The sequence below is a fragment of the Gambusia affinis genome, linkage group LG07, assembly GCF_019740435.1.
Source record: "Gambusia affinis linkage group LG07, SWU_Gaff_1.0, whole genome shotgun sequence".
NCBI lineage: Eukaryota > Metazoa > Chordata > Actinopteri > Cyprinodontiformes > Poeciliidae > Gambusia > Gambusia affinis.
The window spans coordinates 12,230,378-12,242,996 of NC_057874.1; the positions used below are offsets into that span (position 1 = coordinate 12,230,378).

Sequence of the window (12,619 nt, forward strand, 5' to 3'; positions counted from 1 at the left end):
TTTGCAGCTGTTCATCTTTTTAACAGTTCTTGAAACTTTTTGTGTGAAAAGCATGAAGGTTGAATTTTCCTTCCTGCTTTAAATAATGTCAGGTGAAGTAGCGTAGGTTTCAACAGATGAAGATGTGCGTAAGAAGCCAAACCTCAGTGAGTCTCTTAATTTTTTTTGTCTCCATCACCCTCTATTGTAAGGTCAAAGTTTAACTTGGCCTTCTTATTCTTCTATTGTTACATCTTGTGTAATATTTTATTCTGCTGTAAAACCTCCACTGTACTTACACAGGTTTTGACTCGTAAAACTACTAAATTTATCTGGAACTAAATAGGACATTCAGGTTTTTTTTTTTTTGACATTTTGGAAAGATGGAATGATAGATAGACGGATTAGTGCTCAGTTCTGGAAACCATTTAATATCTTATTTCTATTAGGTTGTTTACAGTTCTGGATCAAGAAAGTGCTGCAAAACAAAGATGAATGAACATGAATCCTTTCAGCATTAATTTCTCTCCATGGGAATTAAAGGACAAAGTTTCTGTTCCCCATCTTCCTCCCAAAAAAGCTGAGATTCATTGCAAAAAAATAGAACAATTAGTTTTATGTGATTTTGATCAAATGGCTTTAATCAAAGAAATGAAAAAAAAAAAAAAAAGAAACATGCTCCTTTGACAGTTACTTTTATATTTACATATTCCTCTATTGTTGGGATGTTAAATCTCGTTTCATTCAAATAAATGGGACAGTAAACTTTGCAGGACGAATAAAAACAATACATGATTTGCTGCAGTCAGTCTGGTGTGTTTATACTTGCTGTTTCAAGTAGTTTGTGTAAATGGTTGACCCGCTTTTCTAATGGCTTCTTGAAAGTTTCTCGTTATGATTACAACTTTTATAATTGTGTTAAAAGTGACTGAGGGCCTCTGGAAAGAAGAACAAATGTAAAATATAAAACTCTTGAATGACTTTGGTTGGACAGGAAAGATGGACGATGGAGACGGAAGGCGTTCGGTGCAGATGTGACGCGTTTGGTTTCAATGTTTGGAAAATCCTAAAATTAAAATGTATTAAAGTATTCCAGTATACAGAATATGTAGTAAGTAACTATTCCCCCTTTTCTTAATTTCCTTTCCTCATTCCCTCCTTTCTTCTCATTCTTCCTTGTGTGATTTCTTAGTCAGTTTCCTGTTTTATTAGTTTCTTTGCTTATTCATTTTTTCCTTCCTTCTTTCTTTCTTTCTTTCTTTCTTTCTTTCTTTCTTTAATTCTTTCTCTCTTTCTTTCTCTCTTTCTCTCATTCTATCTCTCTCTGTTTCTTAGGATATAAACTCACGTCATTCTTTGAAAAGTAAATTTGTTGTAAAACTACAAAAACTCCTGCATGCTTCTTTGTTTTCTTTCTTGTTTGCCTTCTTCCTTTCTTCCCATATTTGTTTCTTTCTTTGTTTATTTTTTCTTTCCCTTTTCTTAGGGTGTTAAACTCTGATGTCATACATTTTGGAAAAAATAAATGTGTTGCTAAAGCAAACAAAAATAATTGTTTCTTTCTTGCTTGTGAGAGGAGATATTATTTCTGTATTATTTTTATTTCAGTCAAAGCCCTTACTCCCGCAGCTCCACTTACTGAAGTTACATTTCTGGACTTAGCGCAGGAAATTGATGAACATTTTTGTGCAGCAGTGATCTGTCTGTAACATCTCCTGTTGTCTCCCCCTGCAGCGGAGTCGTACTCTGTGGCGTGCAGTGAAGGCAGCGTTGCTCCGTCTGCGGGATCTCTGCCCCACCAGGCCTCAGGGAGCACCAGCCCCTGCTCTCACTCCCCGTCTGGAGCATCCCGGCACCCGGTCAGCGCCCTGAAAAAGTGGCTCACCAACCCGGTGCGGAAGCTGAGCTCTGACCCCAGAGGAGGAACGGGGAAAGCCGAGAAGCGGAGTTTCAAGGCAGAGGGAAAGCAAAAGCCTTTTTTGCACAGTGAGACTCGGCAAAGTTCACTGGAAGTGCACAATAACTACACCATACTGTCCTCTGAAAACACGGTGCGAACCTGATGGAAACCCCGCTTACAGGTATGTTTTTTGTTTTTGTTTTTACTGCCTCTAAAGCTGCTCATTTTGTTTGCAGGACTGGAAAAGTCCCACAGCGACGTCTCCGTCCCTGATGTCCCGTCAGAGCTACTTATGTGACCTTCTGGACGACTCACACAGCCCAGTAAGTGCTAACCTGCCCTACTCTTCCTTTAATTAGCATTAGCAGCTTTTAGCAACCAGTAATGTAATAACAATCATTATAATATCTGCCAACAAAGTACTAATTTTGGCCATTTTAAGCATAAAACATATCCATCTGCAGAAAATAAAGAAGTATTAAACAGAGCTGAATTTATTGTGCTGTTTGCTCATCAGAATCAGAGGGAATGACATGTTCATTGTATTTATTCAGTTAAGGATACCTGGTATGATACTTTATTTATGGTTGCACAACCAAATTAATATTTATTTGGAACAATGTTAGTTTGCTAAATCTACCCTTAAGCAAAGAGGAAGCAAAAATCTAAATGAAAAAATTCTTCTCTTGTTTGAAGAGAGCACAAGTGACACTTTTTCTCCCTTTTCTATGTTGTTTGTGCAGCAACTACTGATTACTTGTTTCTAGATACTTGGTGTTAATCCAAATTTAACATTTAGCATGTTTTCATACATCAGTTTTGGTCTATTCTGCTTCTAAAACAACCCAAGTGCTTTAAAAACCACACGAGTTTTGGCAAAATGTGTTTTGGTGTCAGGAAAATGAGCTGTTTCAAAATCCTCCCAAATTTTGAATCCCAATTGGCTTGCACTGTGCCGTTACCTAGCAACCTCAGCCGAGCTAAACCTGTCACCTAGCAACCCAAGCTGAGTCCCAGGATGTTTAGTAAGCTGGTTTTACTACTGTACAAAGATTGCTGGAAGAGACAAGTGTTTTGTCACTTGCTGCGTTCTTCTTGGTTGCGCAGGAGGCTTCACTTCGTTTTGGGTCAGAGATGTAGGATTGTAAAATTGCGTATCTGTTTGCAGCTATTTTTATGAGCGCGTGTAAATGTTGAGTTGTGGAATGTGGCCAGCAGCAAATTACTTGGATTTAAAGTGACAAGAGGCTCTGAAACAGCTCTGAAAGGCAGAACTAAGCAGACTAAAATCTCATTATCTGAGAATTATTTTGTTGAAAAAAAGAAAATTTATAAACATGTTTTTCGACATACAATAACCTATTCGGGGAAGAACTATAGGTCCTCTTTAATGCTACGATGTTGCAGCAAATGAAAAGAGATTCATTTGTACACATCATTTGACTTTCATTAGTGGTGCCAAAGAAGTTGCTACATGGCTGATGTGCGTACTCCCACACAGGCCTCTGCAACATCGACCGGTGTAGTGTTTAATCTACACAGAGGAGTGAAATCAATCATGTGTGCTTCTGTAGACAGCATCTGGGAGTAATCAGCTTGTCAAGCAGCCTTTAACAGCGTGAAACAGGGTGAAGTTAGGGAGTGAAGATGGCACCTTTACACCAAGAGGGGAAGAATCCCAGAGGCGGGGTGAGAATCAGGTCTGAGGATGTCTGGGAGTTTTCCAGCCAGAAAGATCAAGTTTCATAATTGCTGCTAAATATTCAACAGAACGTTAGAAGGTTAAATACATGTTTTCTCCTCAGACGGAGAAAGCTTAGATTGATAAAATATTGATGTTGTATTTGCAGTTAAACTATTTTTCGAAGTATACAAACACAAAATACTGTAAATAATTGGAAGAGAAAGGAAATATCCACCAGTGTTTGTATGCAAAATCCCTGAAGAAGGAGAACATTTTAATGAAAGAGCCAGACACGTCGCTTCTGCTGCAGCTTGTATTGTCTGAGCTAGCTTACAAACATACACAATGATACCAAACTTGAAACAACAGTATGGTAGCTAACAAAGGCGCTAACAACAGAGCGTGTCAACATTCGGAGTGTCAAAAATATACTCACAAGCTTTCCATAAGTTAATAAACTAATTTATAGCCGTACATAAAATCATACCTGAAGAAGGGGAATAGTTTAATGGAAGAGCCAGACACGTCGCTCTGAGGAGGAAGTTGATGCTGGTCGCATCTGACCACTACATCAGACCAGACATTAATATCTTTAGCCCAAACTGCTGGCAAAGCAATACAGACAAAAAGAGTAAATGCAACTCAAAAGAGAAAATGTACCTCTGAAATTTCAGTCCATCACACATTCATTTGTGTTCTGATCTTCCTGACTCAACTCTGTCTTATCTACCTTTCACTGGACAAAATGTGTTTTGGGGGGGGGAAACCTGGCACGGTTATTCAGACGTAGCTGGTTTAATCTGTATAAAAAAAGAAAAGCAGTTTCACCAGGTTATTGTAACACACTAATATTTATACCTAAACCGGTAGAGACCAAACTATTTGCCACAAAAGTGTTAGCTGGTTGCAACACTTAGAAATGTACAGAAAATGTTCTGTTTCCTGTCTTTATGAGTGTTAGACAGAAACATTTGTGGTATTCTTTGTAACATGAATGGGAAACAGGACGAGCAGCCGCTGCAGATAAACACTTCCAGTGGCACATCTGTGGCTTGCTAATTACATCCCAACACAGTTACATTCATCTTTCTTTCCATCCACTTACATAAAGAAGTGTATTCTTCCAGCTAAACGTTTTCAACATCTGTGGAGAGTTTACATCTTTCTGCTAAACCGAGCTAACCCAAAGGTCGTACGGCTCACAGGAGGTCAGAGAGACATCAGAGTGGTTTTAGCTGTTCCATCTAATTCAGCAGTGAAGAGAATAAACAAAAAAAAAACATTTTGCCTTAAAAATACCCTTCAGCAGTGAATCGTAAACCCAGAGAGGAAAGAAAAAGTGTCTCTGGATAAACATGAAGTGCTTTGTTGACCTACAAATATGATCAGTTCTGCAGAGAGATTAGAGATCTGCCGCACTGAGGCAGAGGACAAAATGTGTTGAGACTAAATCACGTCAAGAGGATTACAGTCATTTTCACATTAGAGCGTGGTGCTTTTAGGTGAGGAGGGGTATTTGTTATATAACCAGTGTCTGTGCCTGGGTCAGTGACCCTGGTATCTGTTATATGACTTGACAAGCAGCACATCATCACCCATCCTGCGTGCAGCATTAATAAAAGCTGCTCATTAACTCTAAGGTTACTCTGAGTTGCGTTGCAGAGATGATTCCCAGCTGGAGATAAAAGTTGATTAAGCAGGAGTTGACACGTCTGCCGACGACATTCAGACACACTGCTTTCTGCATTGTTGCAACGATGAAAAATTACTTTCTGAATGCTTGAGCTGCGATAAATTCACTCAGGACAGGATATTTTTCATCCATGTCCAAGCATAAAATATTTTAACTTAAAAAAATAAGATCCTCACTTATTTCAGTGCTTCTTAAACCATTATCCTGAATTTCCTCTCTGTGGGATAGTAAAGGTTATTTTTTAAGGGACTCTGCTACCCTGTTTCTTTTTTCCAATTTGATCAGTAAGGTTGTCTAGAAATATGTATATCCCACATTTTATATTAACTTTTTCTTCCAATATAAATACAAATTTGAAGAGAATTTCACATAAATTTATGTAAAATCAACTTTTTGGGCTTTATATCATGCTATGATGTTATTCCCTCAACGTGTTGCCTTGATTCTAACATGCATGATTGAGAAATCGTTGAATCTCCCGTGGCAACCATTCAGGGGTGCCTAAACATTCGGTCTGAAAAAGCGGCGCATATTTCCACAAAGCTCCCCCTTGTAGCTGGAGTCTCCGGCACTCCTTCCCCACTCAGCTCCTCCAGACTAGTGGCAGCAACAGTTAGCAAACACCTGGTTTAAGTGTGCATCTGCTGAGCTCATCAGACAAACTACTTTGTATGAAGTAGGTGAAAATCTCAGATTAACATTTTTAAGAGCGGCATTGTTGTGATGATGTGCTGAAGGCAGAGCTTTGGAAAGAGTAGGAGGTCCTTAAAGAGACAGAGGCCCAATTTCAAGGTTTTAAGTTGAAAAGTACAAATTTTCTTTAACCCATGTTTGATATATAAAGCATTTTTATAGTAACTGAAGATTACATAGTTATTTAATTGTGCTATAAAAATTCAGGATGTGCCTGGAAGCTACATAATACCACCACTTTAGCATAAAAATGTGATAAAAATATTTATTTATCATTCCAGTTGAAGTAATTACCCTTTTAAATGTGCTATTTATTGTGTATTATGTTGACTTTTGGTGCATATTGTGGTTCTCCTACTGATGTTTCTCCAAGCTGTAACCAGTTTTCTGGCTCAAAATTAAACTCCAAGCACAAAACTTTCACCACCTCACAGAGTCAGACAACCTCCTGGCATTGTTTATTTAACGTTTCTTAAAATCTGTTTCGTCTTGCTGTTGCGTTTCAGAGTCAAATATCCGAGGTCAACACTCTGCAAGCGGAGGAGAGCTGTGTGGCTGAAGACTCGCCATGTCCTTCATGTGCTGCAGTCAACAGCGAGGAGGAGAAAAAACTCGCCCTGGAGAAGAGCCTGTGAGTCCTGAGCTCTTTCTGTCTAAGCTGATGTTACAATTTGATGTAAAATATATGGTTTAATTTTCCCTTCAGTATCTATTTGAAGGCAAAAGGGAAAAAAGGTTATTTAGTCGATGATGAAGTGAGCAATTTAGACATTTAAATGAAGGTTTTTGGTTTACTTAATTCTTAAAATGGACAGTAAACTTAATAAAACATAAAAGAAAGTGAAGCGGTTTATTTGTGCTTCAGTTCCTAACCGTAAAGTGAAAAAGAACAAACTCACTGCAGGGTCAAAACATCTCTTCAGGATCTTCGTTTATTTCACAATTCATGCAGCATAACTAGAAGAAAAAAAGGAACCGTTATGTTCCTATTTCCAAACCATATTTTTGTAACATAAATTTTAATTTAAATGGCCGCAAGTCAGTGACTACCTGGGTGAAAAGGCTCATCACCCAGGGCAGCATCCTAGTAGGGGGCGGCACAAGTTAGGTGTCAATATTTTCAGGAATGATGATGTTCAGTGGTAAACGTCTCCATGTTGCACGATGATTCACACAGAAAGAAAGTAGAAACATATTTTTTCAGAATCTGGTTTTTGATTTGCAGCTCCTCATTCAACAATGAGTTAAAGGGAGATTTCACAAACTTGTTTGAAGAAAAGTAAACTGCATTTTATTTTTTTTTTATCTTGAAAACAAAAACCTAAAATTGAATTGTTCAACTCAAATATCATATAAAAAGTTTATTTACTTTTTTAAATTTTTTTATGTTCACCTTACATTTAGGCAAATTATAGAGCCAAATATATTTATTGTTCAAATGTGTTCACCATGCATATTTTACACGTTAATTCATTGAATTATTACATTTGTGTCAAAGCACCAGCTTAAATAGTTACTTGTGATCCTATTTGCCAGTTTAATTGTTTAAAAATTCAGTTTAAGTGTTCCACCCAGATATTTCCATTATGTTCAGACGTAAACCATCTGCAAGATCCTGTTTTATAAACATGTTGTAACCATAGCAACAACACTAACTATCGCATAAGGAAAGCGTAGACATTGCACAACATTTTTAACTAATGAAGCAAAATTATAAGTTCATTATTTAGAGCAATTCATTAATTCATCAAGTGTAAATTCTTGTTTTTTTTCCAGTTTGTAAGCAGTCGTATTTCTGTGTGCCTCCTAATTCTGACCCAGATACGTCCTGACAGAGCTGATAGAGACGGAGAGGTTATACGTTGAAGATCTCGGACTCATCGTTCAGGTTTGTCTCCTTCTAAAGTACCGACTGCAGTGAGCTGATCTGATAAACACTTTTTAAAATTCGTGACTGTGAACTGAAATGCCTGCTTGTTCAGGGCTACATGACCATGATGTCCAACCAGGGCGTCCCAGAGGACATGAGAGGAAAGGACAGGATTGTCTTTGGAAACATCCACCAGATCTACGACTGGCACAAGGAGTGAGGCCCTCCTGCTCGCTTTGACTCTAAACAATCACTCAAAATGTGTCATGTCTTCTTCAACGCTGTGTGTCCTGCCTGAAAACATGACTGTGCTTTGCAGCTATTTCCTGGGAGAGTTGGAAAAATGTGTCAGTGATCCAGACAGCCTGGCCCAGCTCTTTATCAAACATGTAAGTCTAAAAGAAAAACACACAAAAGTGTGAATGAGAAGTGTTTCCTGCATATTTTCCATTAGGTTGGAGGCTTGTTCAGTCATCTCAGACAGCTGCCTTGCAGATGGTTTTTTTTTTCCAGGTTTATTCAGCTGCAGCTGCAGAACAAAGGGATCTTATAATCGCTGTAGTTTGGCTACAGAGCCCTCAAAGCCTGCAATCAGCATTACAGATCATCCACAGACACCAGACTCAGAAACCAGAGCAGATAAACAATTTTCAGCTCACTGTGAACTTAAATTAATTACTATTTTATTTTATTTTTACCTTGCAGACGCAAAAAATTTTTTTATGACTAATGAGGGAAGAACAAGAAACATTTGCACGTGAAGCTCTACCTTCTTAGCTCCCCTTTGCAAGCTGCAGCTAATAAGACATTTATTTGTCAGCCAGTGAAGATTTTTAATGAAGCTCATTTCCTGGACTGATATTAAAAATCATTGGTGAGGAACACAGTTAAACGCAGAGGAAACCAAGACCCAGACTGGCTCAGCACCTCTTCATTCCCGCCTTCGATTGCTCACAGAAACTCAATATTTGGAAACTTTTGAGGCTCTGACAATGTTAAATCTGCAGGAGCGGCGACTTCACATGTACGTGGTTTACTGCCAAAACAAACCCAAGTCGGAACATATCGTCTCAGAGTACATCGAGACCTACTTTGAGGTGAGAGCATAACATGAGAGAACTGTTCAACTTATCACCAGACGGACGTTTATCTGATTCCAACAAAGTGCGTATTCAGCTGCACGCCCAAACATTTTGCTCTGATTTACGTGTCGACAGGATCTCCGGCAGCAGCTGGGTCACAGGCTGCAGCTCAATGATCTCCTGATCAAGCCCGTCCAGAGGATCATGAAGTATCAGCTGCTGCTAAAGGTGACGAGTTTTCACATGTCTTACACTGCTTCCTCCTTTTGTTTTTATTTGGGGGAGGAAACACAAGTATTGAAAATACATTTCGAAGGAGGTAACAACATGAACTTCACACCAAAGGTCAGTAATACTTTAGTAAAAGTATCCAATTTTTTATTTTATTTTTACAAATTAGTCCATAAATGAGGTTTTGTGTCATACAACAGAAAATCACAGATAATACATTTTGACCACATCAAGGGTAAGGAAGTAAAAAGGCATGGAAAACCTCCTGAAACCTGTCAGTATTTAGAAACTTGCCAGTATTTAGGTCTTCTATAAAAATGTTTCTCATTACCAAGAAATCACAAAAAGTGCATCTCCTGATTGATGAAAGGAAAGAGCGGGAGAGATTCAGAAAGACCTGAATTTAGTTTTGTTTTTTTCGTGAAAACATGGAGTCGTGCACCTCACCTCGATCGCTTCTATCTTTGCTTGCTGCAAAAGACTCCTCTACTGAAGGAAATGCCGGTTGAAGCTCATGTTGCTGCAGAACATCTATGGAAAGTCGATTAAATAATTATGGTGTCAACTTTGTTTAGCGCACATTATCCAAGACAAATTCTCCCAATGGGGACAATAAATTATACATTTATCTATTTATGTAATTGGAGGACACAAAAAAACTAGACCTGAAATTACTGTCATTGCACACACCGAGTTTTGATGACGTTGCATTTCACACCTTAAAAAAGAAAACAAAAACACACAAACAGTGACTTTTACTGGTGAGAACATTATGGTGTTTCAACATGTGGCAAACTGTGTATAGTTGAAAGGAGAGTCAATGGAGAAATTCACTAAGAAGATGAAGATAAGTCATCATTTTTTTAGTGTTTGTTTATGTTGAGAAGCTCGTTATGTGCCAGAAAAATTGATTTCAAAATCAATTATGTGTTTATCCAAGTAATAACAATTTTATTTGTTTTTGCTTCATGCTGTTAAATATTTCCTGGACCTCAAATACAAAGACAACACTTAAAAATGCGATTTCAAAATCTAGACATGAACTCCTTTCTCTGTCTCTTTCAGGACTTTTTGAAATATTACAGCAAAGCAGGAAGGGATGTTGAGAAGCTTCAGGTTTGGACTCAGTTTCTGCTCAGCAGAAATAGCTGTTCTTCATTTCATATTTTGATTCATATTTTTATTCCATGTCGTCCATCAGAAAGCGGTGGAGGTGACGTGTTTCGTGCCAAAACGCTGTAACGATATGATGAATGTGGCAAGGCTACAGGGTTTTGAGGTGTTTCTTTTACATTTTGAAATAATATTTGATGGATTTTAAAAAGTTAAGATATGACGAACTGACTGTGTGTGGGATGTGCTGCTGCTTTAGGGCAAGATTACAGCTCAGGGGAAGCTGCTCCAGCAGGACACTTTCTCCGTCAGTGAGCAGGACGGCAACCTCGTGTCCAGAGCGCGGGAGAGACGCGTCTTCCTGTTTGAGCTGCTGGTCATCTTCAGTGAGCCGATTGAGAAGAAAAAAGGTTTCCCTCTGCCAGGCTACACCTTCAAAAACAGCATCAAGGTGAAGAAAGAGTTTAATTTGAATGAATCCATGGATGTTTTATCTTCTTCCCCTTTAATTTAGCAGCTTTGTGTTTTGTAGGTCAGCTGCTTGGGTGTAGAGGAGCCTCCTCAAGAGGATCCGAGCTGTCTGGTCCTGACTTCCCGGGGGACAGACGGCAGTGTAACCCGCTTCATCATGCATGCTTCGTCTCCAGAAATACAGCAAGCTTGGTACAATGATGTGGTCCAGATTCTGGAGACTCAGAGGAACTTTCTAAATGGTAACTCAGCTTTGCGATAGCATCGATTTAGGATAGGGGCGCACCGATTGCAGTTTTCTGGCCGATCTTTTAAATAAACCTAACTTACCGATTCCAATTTTGGCCGATATGATTTTTTTGTCTGAAATGTTGCTCAATATATCAAGAAAGTTGCTGAATTGGCAACAACGGGGTGACTATTGTTAATGGCAAACATGCGGTCATGATCTGGTGGGTTGGTTTGTCAATCAGTCCTCTCTCATGGGAGAAAAGAAAAGCACAGAGGTTGATTTTTAGACCTTTGCCGAATGTTGATAACATCGGTGGATAAGATCGGCTTCGCATGTAAAAATCGGCCGGTCACCGATCTCCCAAAATTAAGGAAATCGACACGATAAATCGGCCGGCTGATGTATCGTTCCGCCCCTAATTTAGGATTCAGTGAGTCAGATCGATGTGACGACTCTTCCTGTCCTCTGCAGCCCTCCAGTCGCCGATAGAGTACCAGCGCAGGGAAAACACAACCAATAGTTTAGGAAGGAGCGTGAAGTGTGCAGGTGTGCAACCAAGCAACTCCTCGTCACCAATGGATCGGCGCCACCAGCCCTGCCTGCTGTTTTACAACAACTCCCTGCCATCTCTGCACTCACCACGGCTCAGCTCTACGTCGCAGGTTATCCTTTCACACAGTTTTATTTGTGCGCACTGCTTCATCACCCGCCTCTCCATCTTTACCAGATGTCTCTTTCTGTTTAAGGGCCCAAATGCGGCTGCGATGGCTCTTCGAGCCGCCCACCCTCCGTTTTCCTCCCAGCAGCAGCTCAGCTTGTCCACAGAGGTGAAACACGATTGTGGCACCTTCAGCACCCTGTCGCCCTGCAGCCATCACTGCTGTAAGGTAGGTCAGTCCTCTGCTGCACAGTTTGCATCCAGCATTGACTGGCTGCCACTTTCTAAAAGAGAGAAAGAAAGAAGGAAAATCACTCAGTCTTATTACAACAATGCTTTTCAAACCCTTAGATTATACCACATGATTAATACTAAAACGCTTTTTATTTATTGAACAGCTAAATAGTGAGGATTATGTTAGCAGAGCTGTAATCTGTGACTTTAGTCACAATCACTGATGTATAGAGGAAATATTCCTCCAGCTGCCTTTGTCTGGTTTCCTGTTTTTTTTTCTTCTTCTCTCTGGATTTATAAATCTGTTCAGCCTAATTTGTTGCCACAGCCATTCAGCGACTCAGTTTATGGAAAACACAGAGACCTGCTGGCTTTATCTCGGTTGCTAAGACTTCCACCAAGAGCTTGATTGAAGAATACTTATTAGGCACGCTGATCTGGCCTGAGTCCACAGCCCTGTTGTTGTCCTCTTGGCTCCGGCTTCGTATTTTTGGATCTGCAGTGTTTCCATTGTGCTACAGCTGCAAGAGAGTAGAACAGTTTCCCATGTACCTAAAAACGGTCTGAGTACAAAGAACATGCCTGTCATGGTCTGGTGGAAAAATACCATAATTTGTGGTATGGTAAATATAGCAACAAGTAAAGCACTTTGGTTAAATTTGGGTCGTAGCTTCTTCTTTTAATGCACACAGTTTTTCAAAAAGACTTCAATTAAGACAACTTTAAACAAATGTTACAAAACAAACCTTTTGAATTTCTAAAGAGTCTTATGGTGTGTT

General features: G+C 39.3%; 1 protein-coding gene across 3 annotated transcripts in view; it reads left to right on the forward strand.

Moving 5' to 3' along the window:
• arhgef25b (Rho guanine nucleotide exchange factor (GEF) 25b) overlaps positions 1-12,619 on the forward strand; it is a 31,065-nt gene that overhangs the window by 12,250 nt on the left and 6,196 nt on the right. For all 3 annotated transcript variants that reach the window (XM_044123423.1, XM_044123424.1, XM_044123425.1), the window contains 14 exons: positions 1,714-2,030; positions 2,116-2,202; positions 6,456-6,580; positions 7,771-7,837; positions 7,932-8,035; positions 8,139-8,208; positions 8,827-8,916; positions 9,037-9,129; positions 10,198-10,248; positions 10,334-10,411; positions 10,505-10,696; positions 10,778-10,958; positions 11,420-11,610; positions 11,695-11,835. In XM_044123423.1, the coding sequence (XP_043979358.1) occupies positions 1,714-2,030; positions 2,116-2,202; positions 6,456-6,580; positions 7,771-7,837; positions 7,932-8,035; positions 8,139-8,208; positions 8,827-8,916; positions 9,037-9,129; positions 10,198-10,248; positions 10,334-10,411; positions 10,505-10,696; positions 10,778-10,958; positions 11,420-11,610; positions 11,695-11,835 (1,787 nt within the window). The remainder of the gene's footprint in view (positions 1-1,713; positions 2,031-2,115; positions 2,203-6,455; positions 6,581-7,770; positions 7,838-7,931; positions 8,036-8,138; positions 8,209-8,826; positions 8,917-9,036; positions 9,130-10,197; positions 10,249-10,333; positions 10,412-10,504; positions 10,697-10,777; positions 10,959-11,419; positions 11,611-11,694; positions 11,836-12,619) is intronic.